Here is a 13,875-nt window from a genome sequence, read left to right as displayed (position 1 = left end):
ATTAGAGTGTAAAGTATGGAGGAGAACGCACAACAATTACTAAGGGGCCGCGACACTTAGTGGTGGGATGCGTTACACGTGTTTGGAGCGTTGTGCTTATTAATATTGCAATTGTTACCACTAGTATAAATGCTAACCCATATGTAACACGAGGAGGGGCACGCTATGACTTGTACTCAAATTCGTGACAATAAAACTACTCTACTTGATTATTTATTTTCAAATATACACTGGTATCATTTATATCGTCATTGGTGCTTTCGTTGAGACTCTAAGATCAACTCTCAAGCAGGTTGAACACTTCACGTTTCTCATCATACAAAAAGATGACATGATCTAGATCAAGTGGCTCTCGTAGTTCCTGTAGCCCTATACCACAACGACAATAGTAGCGCTAGCATGGACGCCCTGCCGACTGCCGATGAACTCGCGTGACTTTCAAGACCAGCTTAGCAACAACCGTGGTGGTGGGTAGCAAGGGCCCGATACACCAGTACCACATGTGGATATCCAGGCAACTGCTTAGGCCATTCAGTAGACAGTGGCGACGCTAACCCAATTAGTGGCAAAGAGTCAGGGTCAAGTGCCCCAGACACCTGCGCAGGAGGATGAAGTGATATCTCCACAACGAGAGATGACCCAACATCGTGGTGTGACCTATGCAACCAGCAGTTGTCCTGAAACTCAGTCTCGCTATTAAATGTAGTGTTCTTTTGGATGGAACACTTCTAGCAATAGTTAAAAAGAAAATTGAACGCCTGACAAAATATGATACAAATTACATAGGCATGCACCTAATTATAAAATCTACATCTACATCTATAATTCTATCTACAATTATAATATATATATATATATACAATTATAATAAGAGCGAATAATGTTAGGCCCTTAACTTGAATAACAAAATATCTGTAGTAATTGTTTCTTAAAATGGATGGTTCATATTATTTTGATTTTAGTTTTTTTTTTTTTAAATAATTTTTCTTATTTACCCTTTATTATATTACTTTCTTTTCTTAAATAACATTAAATTCCGTTAGTATAAACTTTATTAACAGAATATTCCGTTAACTATTTATTATTCTTAACTTACTCATTAATTTCTATAAGAAAGATCTTAGGTTCAAATATCATCCCAATTAGAGTTAGCATAATTGTTAAATACATACTACGAATATGTTAAAATGTATTAAAAATATAATATAAAATTTAACATAAACTTTGGTCAAACAATTAGCCCGACTAAATACATAGCATTCAATGATTATAAACCAGGAACTTTGAAAATCATTTGATTTTCTTTCATAAAAAAATAAATTTAAGTTAAGTTTTTTTTTTCATTTAATTAATCTTTTTTTGATTATTGAGAACAAAACTTAATATTTCAATTATGCTTTTATCAATGCATGAAAACTTTTAAAGAAATTTGTAAGTTAATTTTTACTATATTATTGTAAAAATATCTATTGTAATTTTATATTTTGAATTATTTATTATCATCTTCTATTGACAGCAATTGTCATTGACAAATTATCAAAATAATTTGTTTCAACAACGAATGAAAATTTAAAAAAATCAATGATTTTATTATTGTGGATGGAAGTATGTATGCCACTTTATTGCACTTATTAAATTAAAAAAATAAATTAGTAGCTACAATAAAAAATAATACATATGCATTTAATTAATTTAGAATTAAATGTATATGATGTCTCTATTTAAAAAGAATTATTCATTATAAAAAATTTAAAAATAGATATAATTTCATTAGTTATATTATCGCTTTTAAACTAAGTACTTAGATACTTAGATTAGCGTTATTACAAAGTTGTAAATATTTATTTCTGTGGCAGTTATATATAATCAATCTCTCATATATTATCTTGCATTTATATACTTCAAATTACCGATTTAAATAAACAAATATCAACATTTATTTACCTATACATGAACATCTTCTATATAATATTGCATTGATATACTTTGAAATATTTATTTAAAATGACCATCGGGCATTATCCCATTGGTGCAAAGCACGTAGAAAAACTAATTTTATTAGATAAAGATCAAATGTGATTCATGTATAATACTCTAGAAACACAAAATGAAAATTTATCTTTTACATTTAATCTGTTTCCAAAAAAAAAAAAAAAAAACTTCTACATTTAATCTTATAACTATTAGGGCATCCTCAATAGTGGGAATTTTGGTGTGGTTTTTGAGGAGTTTTTGTATATGTAATTAGGAAAGAGGAAATGGGAAGAAATACAAAATAAAAAATAAAAACAAAAAAAAAAAGGGAAATTAAAAAAGTAAAAAGTAGTATTTTAGACGCTTGTCAACTTTTTCTTAGAATTTGTGCACAATTTCCTTATTGGAGATGCCCTTACTCATTTTTTATTTTAGTCCTTTAACTTATAAAGATATTTAAGTATTGAATCATTTTTAACTGGGAATAAGATTTAAATTGACCACTGAACGTAAACTGAAAATGCAATTAGGCAACTGAACGGAAAAAAAGTGTAATTAAACTACTAAACACTCCAAATGTATGCAATTTCACCGGATAGCAGGTTATCATCAATTTTAGCAGGTTGCCTGCTTACGTGACAACTGAGTAAACATTTTTAATAATTTTTAATAAACTTTAGTAATAGTTTTTTTTTTTTTTTTTTTTTTTTTTTTTTTTTTTTTTTTTTAAATTAGATTATCCAAAATATTTAGAAATTATTAAAAATGCCAACTCAGTTGTCATGTAAGCAGTTAACCTGCTAAAATTGATGGTAACCTGTTATCATGTGAAATTGCATACATTTGGAGTGTTCAGTGGTCTAATTGTATTTTTTTTTCGTTCAATGATCTAATTGCATTTTCAGATTACGTTCGGTGGTCAATTTTAACCTTTTTTTATTTTTAGAGTGAATTCCATTTTTGGTCTTACTGTTATAGGGGCATTTCCAATTTTAGTCCACCTTAATTTTTTTTGCCACTTTATAATCACTATTATTGAATGTGTTTCACTTTTAGTCCCATCGTTAGTATTTCCATCAAGAGGTCGTGTAATCTAGGAGTATTTTGACCTTTCTTCTCATCCAATATTATGTTTGACTAAAGAAATGAAAACATTAAACTTAAAACCTAAGAAACCTCGCCGGCCCATGTTGGAATGAACGAAACGATGTAGCTTTGGCTTCCCATTCTTGTTGTTCGAAGAGCCATCTTCGAATATCGGAGGAGGATGACGAAGCGCCTGGATTAAAAGAGAAGAGACAAACATAAAAAGATCAAAATATCATTTGATTATACGGTCTCTTGACGAAAATATTAACGATAGACTAAAAATGGAATACATTCATAACAGTGATTGTAAAGTGACAAAAAAAATTAAAATGAACTGAAATTGAAAACGCCCCTATAACAATCTGACCAAAAAAGAAATTCACTCTCCTTTTTAAGTATAATTCAACTTAAATTTTTACTGTATAGACCATTAAGTTGATGGTAAAATTGAAAAATCATGACTATAATCAGAGCTTGGAGTCTTTATTTTTTATCCACAAATTAAACCATCAGTAAATCTAGTTCCTTTTGCAGAATTTTAGAATCCACTCAAAAAACATCTTCGTAACCTGCTGATCGAATCAAATTGGTTTTCGTACAATTGCATACAAGAATGCTAAGAAATTAGGATTATTGGAAGCTATATATGCCATTGTCTTCAAGCAAGCTACCAGGAGAGGGATCTTCTTCTTCAATTCGAGAGCTATTAGACAACATAATTATTATGGTGAGTTAATTAATGTACACTGGCCGTAACTCTTCTCCACTTCACACTTCCAAATTCTGAGTATTTAGTCTCGTTGTAATTGTAATTTTATGTTTATTGTTTGTTGGCTGTGAGGTTATTTTTCATATGAATAATATTGATTGTAAGGTGTTCGACAAAATTCCTCAGTGGTCTATATGGACAACCGCAAAGCACATTGACAGCTCTTTTATTTTTCTTACAAAGTTTTCAAATCTTTCAATTAGGAAAACAAAACCCTCCCTAGTGTTCGCTCTCCACCGAAAACAAGAATTTGCAAATTAGATGATTAGTTAATGGGAGTAACTTGTGCTTGTGGAATTCTTTTGCGTTGCATTCCAATCTTGCTAAGCACTAAGTCTTAGTTGAGAAAGGCGTCATCTTTTATTCATTCCTGTAGAAATTGAGTGAAAAGTTACACAAGCTCTTCCTCAATACTGCTTAGGTTCTAATGTGTTCATGAACAAACTTTACAAACCAAAATGGAGTAGGTGTTATGCAGCCAAAACCTTCCTTGTTTAGGTTTACCTATGAAGTAAATGTTCATTTATTTATCTATAACCAATAAATGTATTTATTTATCTTTTATTTTCTCAGGTTATTTTTAATTCTAATTGTTCTAGGTTTCTTGTGCCAAAGTAAAATAAGGTTTTTCTTGTGGAAGAATAAAGATGCTTAGTAGGATATGCAGACGTAGATTCAGCTCTGATTTTCCTCAACCATGGCTCTTTATTGGGCTGGGCAATCCTGGTGATAAATACAAGGGAACAAGACATAATGTATGTTGCAATTCTGTTGAAAAATCCTGATTGAGTTATGCCTTTATATAATGTGCAACTTTATTTTTCCGGCAGGTTGGATTTGATATGGTAGATGCATTTGCACAGTCAGTTGGCATCCAGATGGATGATGTACATTGCAAAGCTATATTTGGGAAAGGTGACTTTAGCTCAACCACTTTCTTTTTGTAGCTTTTAAGCGAATATTTTTATACTGGTTTATATGGTTTGTAGTAAGGATTTGTGTCCATGTGCTGATTGGTGTTGGTAAATTGCAATTTCCAGGTTTCCTTAATGGAGTTCCCGTTTTCCTTGCTAAGCCCCAAACTTATATGAATTTGAGTGGTGAATCTGTAAGCTATTAAATTTATGTTTAGAGCCAATTGATGCTTTGTTTTTTCAGTATGCCAATTGCCTTGATATCTAGTTTTAGGTCATTGGTGTGGAATTTATTTTACTAATATGATCTTAATTCATGGAAAATATTTCTTGATATGGCACTAAATTCTTATGCAGTGATATGAGAGAGTGAAATTCATTATAGCTATGCTTGCTCACTGGAGTTGGACTTAGTTTGGCACTTCCTTAATAACATAAATCATGCTTTGTGGTGTCTAAGGATCCCCTTCACTCCACTTTCTATACCCTTGTTTCTCTCCCCTTTTCTTGTTTTTGTTTTCACCTTTCTCTATGTCACAGTGTCCTACTTTTTCAGTCATGAACTTTGTAATGGTCATGACTGGTTGAAACTTTGAGGGGATTTGATCTTAGCTATTCGTATAATGGATCAGATAGTTGTAACTTGTAACCAATGCACATATGGTAGCAGATCAATACTTGGTGGTTCAATGTGTCTCCCCTCAATTTTGATGACTTAAAGGTCAATGCAAATAGGAATATAAAGATTTGTAAGTCAACAAAATGTCTTACTGTAATTTTGACATATTTTTTAATTTCTTGCTCTGTGCCTCATTTGTTTGTTGGTTGAATAGAACATTGCTTAGTTATATGGTGATATGACAAATAACTTTTGTTTGTTTCCTATTAGAGTGGACCACTTGCTGCATATTATAAGCTTCCACTCAACCGCGTGATTGTGGTATAGTCTTTTGGGCGATTCAAACTTTTAATTCTTATTTGGAATTGACTAAATACTTTGTGACACTTGGACATAATGCTTTTTATTGTAGTTTCATGATGACATGGATTTGCCATGTGGGGTACTTCGTCTTCACCCTAAAGGAGGTCATCATAGTCACAATGGGTATGACCATTATGTCTAAATTTAATCACAGAATAACTATCATGGTATGTGCATAGTTGCATGCTTGGGTCTTCATAGCTAATTTCAAGTCTTTGATTTTTATTTTTATTTTTATTTTGGTTTTGTTTTGTTTTTGTTTTTGTTTTTGTTTTTTTTTTTTGTTTTTGTTTTTTTTTGTTTTTTGTTTTTTTCTGTTTTTGTTTTTTTGGTTTTTATCTCAAAAGTATTTTCTAATCTTTCAACAAGTTGGCTGTTCTTATCTCTTCATCCTGCACAAACCTGATAGCCACTAAAATCTTCCAATTGCAATAAAAGCAGAACTTTGAGTTGCCTATTTAATAGGGCTACTAATTGGTGGCATTTGTTTTATGTTTATTAACACCTACCTCCCTAACTGTGTTAGTCTGTGTTACAAGAGATTGAATTTCTGTGGCATCCACATCCTTATCATTATTATTGTTATTACTACTTTCACATTGCTATGTGGCCTGTGCATGCTCCATGCTAAAAAACCAGAACGTGAACTTACATCTTTTAGGATTGAGATACATCTTATGAAACTGCCAGTTAAAAGCCTCATAGCTAGTTAAGAAGTCAACTTCACACTAAGTATACTTGGGTATGTTTTACTTTAAGCATATATGGTTTATATCCTGTTTAGGAAACATCTTTTTATCCACATTATAAAGTTCTGTATCTTGGTCTCCTTTCTGTTTCAAATTATACCAAATAGGTCTCAATTTACCAAGCCACTCTTTATGTGATGAATCTCACCTGGTGTTTGTTTTCTTAAGTTTTGGATTGCTATGCTTTAACTTTTAACAGCATAAACTCCTGATTTCTGGTAATTTTATGGATATTTACAAAATTCACTGCCCATATCTCTACTGGTTCTTGTGTTCCGGTTAGCAATAGCTTTCAGAAATTAAAAATTCTTTCATATCTGTATGTTTGGTATTAATGTCTGGCCAGTACATAAAATACTAACAATTGGTATAGGAATGTTTCTTTGAAGATATCTAACACTGTTTTTCTTTCTATATACTTTTTAGGTTAAAGAGTGTGATTTATCATTTTCGTGGAAACAAAGAGTTTCCTCGATTAAGAATAGGTTGGTGGAACCTTGGATCTCTTTATTATTATTATTTTTCTTTGTTTGCTTTTAGCTTTCTCTTGTATGTCGAATAATTCTTATTTCTCCTGTTAGGCATTGGAAGACCTCCTGGTCAAATGGATCCGAAGGCATTCTTGCTTCAAAAGTTTAATGCAACTGCTCGAGAACGGGTACGCTCATCTTTGTTATATTCTACTTTGTAATTTTTAATATAATTGTCCTCCATTTGTTCCTGATGTGTGATTAGTGAAATGAATGGAATTAGTTTGTGAGCCTTTATTGAGGGACTTTGACTTGCCATGCTTTTAACAGTATTGGTTTAATTGAGCATATTTTTGGTTGCCATTTATATGTAATTTATAACTGTCAATTTTGATTCAAACAATGGAACAAAGAGAGTCTCACCTATGTAAATATGACAATAATACCTCCAGTGTGCAGTGTCTAGATCAACTCAATGTTTTTATTCCTGCATATACAATATGTAGATCGGCTTGTTTTAGTTGTTTATGGTCCCTGCATCAACGAAGAGGAGTTAAGGAAAGTTTAGGGCCCGTTTACTAATTGGAGAATTCTTGAAAACTGAAGAATAGAAAACAGAAAACATGTTTACTTGCGCAGTTTGTCATTTTGAAAAGGGTAAACAGTTTTCCAGTTTTAACAAAAAACTGGAGAACTTTTTTCGGGAAACAGAATCTCTATCAACTATTTGACTATATATCTACCCCTACAGCCACATTCTTACCACATCCTCACCTTTATATATTTATATATTTATCCAATACTATGATTACATTCATTATTAGCTTATTTTACTTATCACCACCTTTTATCCTTTCTACTCTCATTTACTTTATCTAAACATAACTTATTTGCTTATAATTAAAGTTAGACACTTCACATTATCACAATTAAAACTCAAAACCTAAATGAATTTTAAGATTTTGGTTTGACTCAATAGATTATTGGTTTGAATATTTTTAGTTATGTTATATCCAGATATAAATTTAGTTCGGATATCAAATGTTAAAATCTTACATATATTAGACTCAAAAGTAAACATTATATTTATTCTGTGTAGACTAAACATATCCAAAAATATTTTAAAATAAGGTAAAAATATCACCCAAAATTGGACTTGTGTTAATTTTATAACACTAGTCTAAAAAAAAATAAATTTGGAAAAATGAGTGCTAGTAAACAAATTTTCTAAACAGAAAATAGAGAACGAAAACGGAGAATAGTAAACTTAATGGGTCTAGTCTTTTGACAAGTTATGCACAAAGAACCCTTTTGGATTTCATAATGACTTTTAACTTGCAGTATTTTGATTGTTTAACGGGAAATTTTTTTAAGGCGGCATGTTTTGCTTGTGAGAGGTTGATCATGTGAATATGATGTCTTTTTATTGAATTTAATTTGAGGGCCTTGATGAGGCAGAAATTATAATGTTCTTTGTGTTATGGAGATCCTATCAGAAGGAAACGGCCTTTGGGGTTTCTACCAACCCAGCTTCCTCAAAAAAAAAAATGAAATAAGTGATGCACGCTTAATTGTTTCAAGAAAACCATCTCACCATGGCCATTCCTCTTTGCTTTAAGGGGGGGTGGGGGCTGTTGTCTTAGTTTAGATACCTCAAAGTTTTCTATGCTCCATATTATCTTCCCAATAGAATACAGTTCAAGAGGAGTATTGATCTACTTTTTGACAGGTTGATGTTGCTTTACAAGAAGGGGTTGATGCGTTGAAACAGCTCTTATCCAAAGGCTTAACAGAATCTGCGAGGTGTTTTAACACTCAACAAAAGTACAAGCATATAAGATTACAGACAATCCGGACATGATCATGATTATATTCAAGCCTTCAATCAACAACATGATGTTTTAGAGTTAGAGTCAAGAATTTTAAATTTGACTAAAAAATAAATCGATAAATCCGACAACTCGATAGAACTAGCTCGAAATTGAATGGACTGGTCTGATTGATATCCTTACAGTTACACATGTTCTTCCACAATACTATTTATGTCACAAAAAGCTAGACTAAAGGCACTATGAACAAATTTTTCGAATTACAATGGAGTAAGTAGAGAGCGTTTAGTAGTGAGGAAAATTTGAATTTGTTTGGAAATTTAAAAGGTTAGAAAATTGTTCTCATGTTTAGTGTAATTTTTAACTTTAGAAAATTTGGATCAATGGGAATCACATCCCATGATATGAAGTAAATCCTACTTAGGGGAGGTAGGATTCTTTTTTTCAAGTGACTAGAAATCTATCAAATTTATTTAATTACGTATTTATCTTGTTTGGCATAAGGTTAAAACTTAAAAGTCTAATAAATATAAAAATTTGTCTCTTCCAAGTTCCACCATTACACATTGTTTATCATTTTTTTTTTTTAATCTAATTTGCAATATGATTCGTTACGTAATGATGCATTGTGTGTGTGTTTGTTTGTATAGGAATTTGTTTTGTTTTTTTTTTTTGAAAGGAGTTAGGGATTTAATTATGCTATTAATTCGATTTAGAAGGCTTATTTGACCTTTTAAATAAATTATTAGGTCATTAATCATTTACAACAGAAGAATTAAATCATTTTAGTATAAAAAATTAGAATAAAGGAAGATTTTTTTTTTAACAAGGGTTAATTTTATTTTTGGTCCTAGATTTATAGGTGACAATAAACTTTTAGTCCTTTTTTATTATTTATTTATCAGAACATCCCCTTTTAGTCCTAGTATTATTGTGACATGACCATTTTTGGTCCTCCATCAACAAAATCGTTGAAATGTCATTAAATACAAGGACATTTCATAACTGAAGACTGAAATGTCCTTGTATTTAATAAAATTTAAACTGTTTTGTTGATAAAGGACCAAAAATAATTATACCACAATAATACTAAAATCAAAGAAGGATGTTTAAAGAAAAGGACAATTCATAACAATATGTGTGCATCTTATGTGTTATGAATTATGACGGATTTTTTAAAGGAAAAATATTCTAGGAGGTTTTTATAGATATAAAACATTCAAGACTATATAATGAACACACTTAAAATATTTTGCAAAACTAAATCCTTTATGTTATATTAGACAAATCTTACTGGTTCACTAATGAAACAAATGCTATATATAGGAGTGAACTATGCCAATAAATGATAAGATTCAATTAATTTTCTAGTCAATTTAATGACATTAATAAATTTATTCCTTTTTATTTCAATGTGAGAATCTTTAATCATATTAAACAATTACTTATGAAATTGAGAAACAAGTAAAAAAAACTTATGATACAACTACAATTATTTTAAAATTTTCTTAAAACATAAAGTGTCATCTCGCACCATGAATTATATTAGATTGTTCATGCCGTACTCATAAGGTATATTTAAATCCATGTACCATTAATTTTTTTTTCATCTAATACTTTTTATAGGTTTTTCGGTTACCATGTGGAACTTCTTTCATGTTTTAGTGAGCCATAAATCTCTAAACTAATCCACCTAGCACCACTTTTCTCTGTTCTTTCTAGCACAGGTTTTCAATACCCAAAACCACGGCAAACACAGCAACAATGATGCCGGCTCCTGTCATTGAGGAAGTCAAGGCCGAGAAGAAGCTGCAGAATGATGCGCCAGTGGTGAAAGACGTTAAGGAGGAAGAAGAACACGAGGATGCCAACCTCGATGATTCCGACAATGACGAGGTGAGAACCAAAACTCCTATTGCACGGTTTGCAGAGGTGAGAACGTCCCGATTTTGGAGTCTGCTACTTTGCCTACTTGTTATTAGGAGTCTTCTCAGCCGCTTTCATTGAAGGATGTGGTGTAGCTACATGTTCACTGCCCCATTGCAGCCACCAAATGACTGCAAAAAGATGAAGCCAAAAGGAGTTAGAGAAACACAAAGATGGGTTAATCCCTTACTAGAATTCCCTTAAAGCAGGTGTAACTATCTTTACTATTTCAGCATAAGCTACTCTCTTCCATTGTTTGCTTTGAACTATTAAGAGGAATAAAATACTAGTTGCAATTGTGATACTCAATTTCAACCCTTCACATTCTCACTATACTCATAGTGAGATTAGCAATACTTTCTGATTGAAAACGCGAATTGAATTGTAGCTGTTACCATTGTGTTTTCCACCGTTGCCGCGGCTCAGTATCTCGGATATGCTCCAGCACCAGCGCCTGGACCTGACGCTGGAGCGGCGGTTACCATACGATCTCCGGTGCGTTGATTGTAGCCTAGTTTATCTTCTCTGTTGCCGCTTTTCTGAGGCATTGAAAAGCTTCATTCCTCTAATCAGTTATGTTGATGATGATATTATTCTTTTTGTTGTGTACGTTGAAGTTACGTTGATGATGATATTATTTTGAAGGTGCAAAACTACAAATTATTGTTCTCCTAATCTCCTTGGGATAGCTCCTTTTGATTCAAGCTTATAATTATATAAATTCCTGAAGAATTTGAAGAAAAAAAAAAAGTTGAAGCATAAAACAAATTGAAAGGCACCAGAAGGAGCTATCAATTTTTTTTTTTTTTTTTGAATGTGAATTCTTTGCTTCTGCATTTCTTATTGTTTTAAGAAAGGCAACATCACTGTTATGATATAAGTATCTGTATAGTTGATAAAACTTGTTGAAAACAAATTGAGAAATGTGTTGAGCCAGACTTACCACAAACTCTGCATCAATATTCGCGGTCGAGAAGGAGCATACTTGGGTACTCAACGAACCATTTTCCGGCGAGATTGCATGCCATCCACCACCATCAATTCCAGCGCCGCCACGCAAAGAGGGGGCACATCGCTCCTCCTTCCCCCTCCGAAACTCAAGGACTTACTTGTAACCTGTAGGTAACCTGCAAAAAAATGCTAGATGAAAAAAAATTAAGGGTACATGGATCTAAATATATCTTATGAAAGTTTAAGGTGCGGCATGAACAATCCAATATAGTTTATGCTGCTGGATGACACTTTAGCCAACATTTTATTATATCATCTACTTCAAAATAGAAAAACATATGTCTACTTTTCCTTTATAGACTAAGATGGAGATGTTGACAACTTTTTTGGCGCATTGGGAGAAGGAAATGAAGAAGGGATCCTTTGAAAAGCACACTAAGGGGATTCGGATAAAACTGTTTGAAAATAGGGGTTATAATAAGTGAGGTGTTCTTGGCAACTACATGCGAATGAGTTTCAATCACTACAACGAGACTAAGGAGCAGCACTTCAAGAATCAAAATGTGTTTGATATGAGATGTTGACATACGATTTTGATAGCGTAAGAATACAGAAAAAAAAAGAAAGAATAAAATTAGAAAAAGATAATAAAATTTTCAATTGCAGATATTGTACATGAATTTGGTATATGTTTTAAAAATTAAATGTGAATATAAATTAGTACTAATTAAAATTATTTAAAATTTGTTAATATTAATTTTGATAAAAATAAATATATATTATATTAAACTGCTTAACTCAAAATAAATTAAGAGATGCAATTATAACTAAAATCACATTCTTACAAAATAGTGCAGGTAAAAATGTAAAGCAGGGACAATTAGAAAAAACAGTGATAAAAATTAATAACTGAGTTGAATAGATTATTTTTAAAGGTAGCAATCATTTAATAAGATAATAAATCATAAATGATAATAATCATTAATAACAAATAGACATATGATCATTTCTTTAGAATAAGCAAATTCATAGAAGGACAAGAATTCTTAAAAAAACCAATCATGCTTCAGTATATACTGTTTCTCTACCAAAGTCTCTAGTCATACATGCATGAATGTCTCAAACCATCCAAATCCAACAGCAATCATACATTAATGTCACAGACCATCAACATCCAACACACTCTAAGTTGCGTTTGGTTCACGAAATGTTAGATTACCTTAAGGGGCCGTTTGGTTCACAGAATGTTAGATTACCTTAGGGAATGTTAGATTCATGTTTTTGGTTAAAATTGAGGTATGTAATATAATCGTGTTTGGTTTAGGGTTATCTTTTATAATAATAATAATAATAATAATAATAATAATAATAAGCTAACATAAAATATATATCTTTAAATAATTAGAATTAAAATGACAAAATTTATAAATATCAAGGTTATCTTATATTACCTAACAAAATGAAGGGAATCACATTCCCTTCAAAATCCTATGTGAAGGTAATGTTGCATTCCCTATGAATGTTATATTCCCTCAGAGAATATGAACCAAACATAGAAATGTAAGCTTGGGAATGTCACATTCCTTTGGTTATGTAATATAACCTGAACCAAACGTCCCCTAAAGAATATTAGATTGATGAGAATGTTAGATTACTGGGAATGTTAAATTCCTGTGTTTAGTTTAAAACTAAGATATGTAAATAAGACAACGGTAATAAGATAAATTGATTAAAACATCCAAACCCCAACATTAATAATAAAACAATGGAATGTGAGATTACCTAAGAAATTGGAGGGGGCAAATTATTGTATGGACCATGATCCACATTTGGGTGGACCATGAATATAGGGTACATTTTTAATATACTAAAGGTACATTATTTGTGTACTGAAGGTACATTATTTGATACGTAGTATCTAAAAGCATAATAAGTGTGAATGAAAGTTATACCCCTGATTTATGTCCGTTTTTTCCGTTTCGTTTTTTTTTTTTTGTACATTATGATATAAAGGTTGTACATTAAAATATTTTGGACAAACATACCCCTACCGTTATAACTTCTGTTATCTTTTCCACTATTGTTACCATGCACATGCATCCACCATATATTTTCTTATCTTCTTCATTAATAATAATATATACACATTAAATATTTGAGTTATATGTTAATTAGTTCATAAATATAAATATCAAATTTATAAAAATGATTTACATTATTAT

The 13,875-nt window shown here is 31.2% G+C and overlaps 1 protein-coding gene across 1 annotated transcript; it reads left to right on the top strand.

Moving 5' to 3' along the window:
- The first annotated feature begins 3,668 nt into the window (after positions 1-3,668).
- On the top strand, positions 3,669-8,829 carry LOC109148779 (peptidyl-tRNA hydrolase, mitochondrial-like). Its single transcript, XM_019296510.1, has 9 exons — positions 3,669-3,790; positions 4,432-4,587; positions 4,663-4,747; positions 4,873-4,940; positions 5,636-5,686; positions 5,778-5,851; positions 6,904-6,962; positions 7,059-7,135; positions 8,677-8,829. The coding sequence occupies exons 2-9, from the start codon at positions 4,480-4,482 to the stop codon at positions 8,806-8,808; spliced, it is 654 nt and encodes a 217-aa protein (XP_019152055.1). The 5' UTR covers positions 3,669-3,790; positions 4,432-4,479; the 3' UTR covers positions 8,809-8,829.
- The last annotated feature ends 5,046 nt before the right edge of the window (positions 8,830-13,875 follow it).

This window comes from Ipomoea nil, unplaced genomic scaffold, assembly GCF_001879475.1.
Source record: "Ipomoea nil cultivar Tokyo-kokei standard unplaced genomic scaffold, Asagao_1.1 scaffold2144, whole genome shotgun sequence".
Classification (NCBI taxonomy): Eukaryota; Viridiplantae; Streptophyta; class Magnoliopsida; order Solanales; family Convolvulaceae; genus Ipomoea; species Ipomoea nil.
The sequence above is the reverse complement of the archived record's forward strand: the minus strand, read 5'-3'. Positions and strand labels throughout refer to the sequence as shown.

Excerpts from the sequence above, each read along its gene's own strand:
- LOC109148779 (XM_019296510.1), top strand. The coding sequence starts at position 4,480 with ATGCTTAGTAGGATATGCAGACGTAGATTCAGCTCTGATTTTCCTCAA. Across the intron at positions 5,852-6,903 it reads GGTCATCATAGTCACAATGG|GTTAAAGAGTGTGATTTATC; the intron begins GTATGACCATTA and ends TATACTTTTTAG. Across the intron at positions 7,136-8,676 it reads ATGCAACTGCTCGAGAACGG|GTTGATGTTGCTTTACAAGA; the intron begins GTACGCTCATCT and ends ACTTTTTGACAG.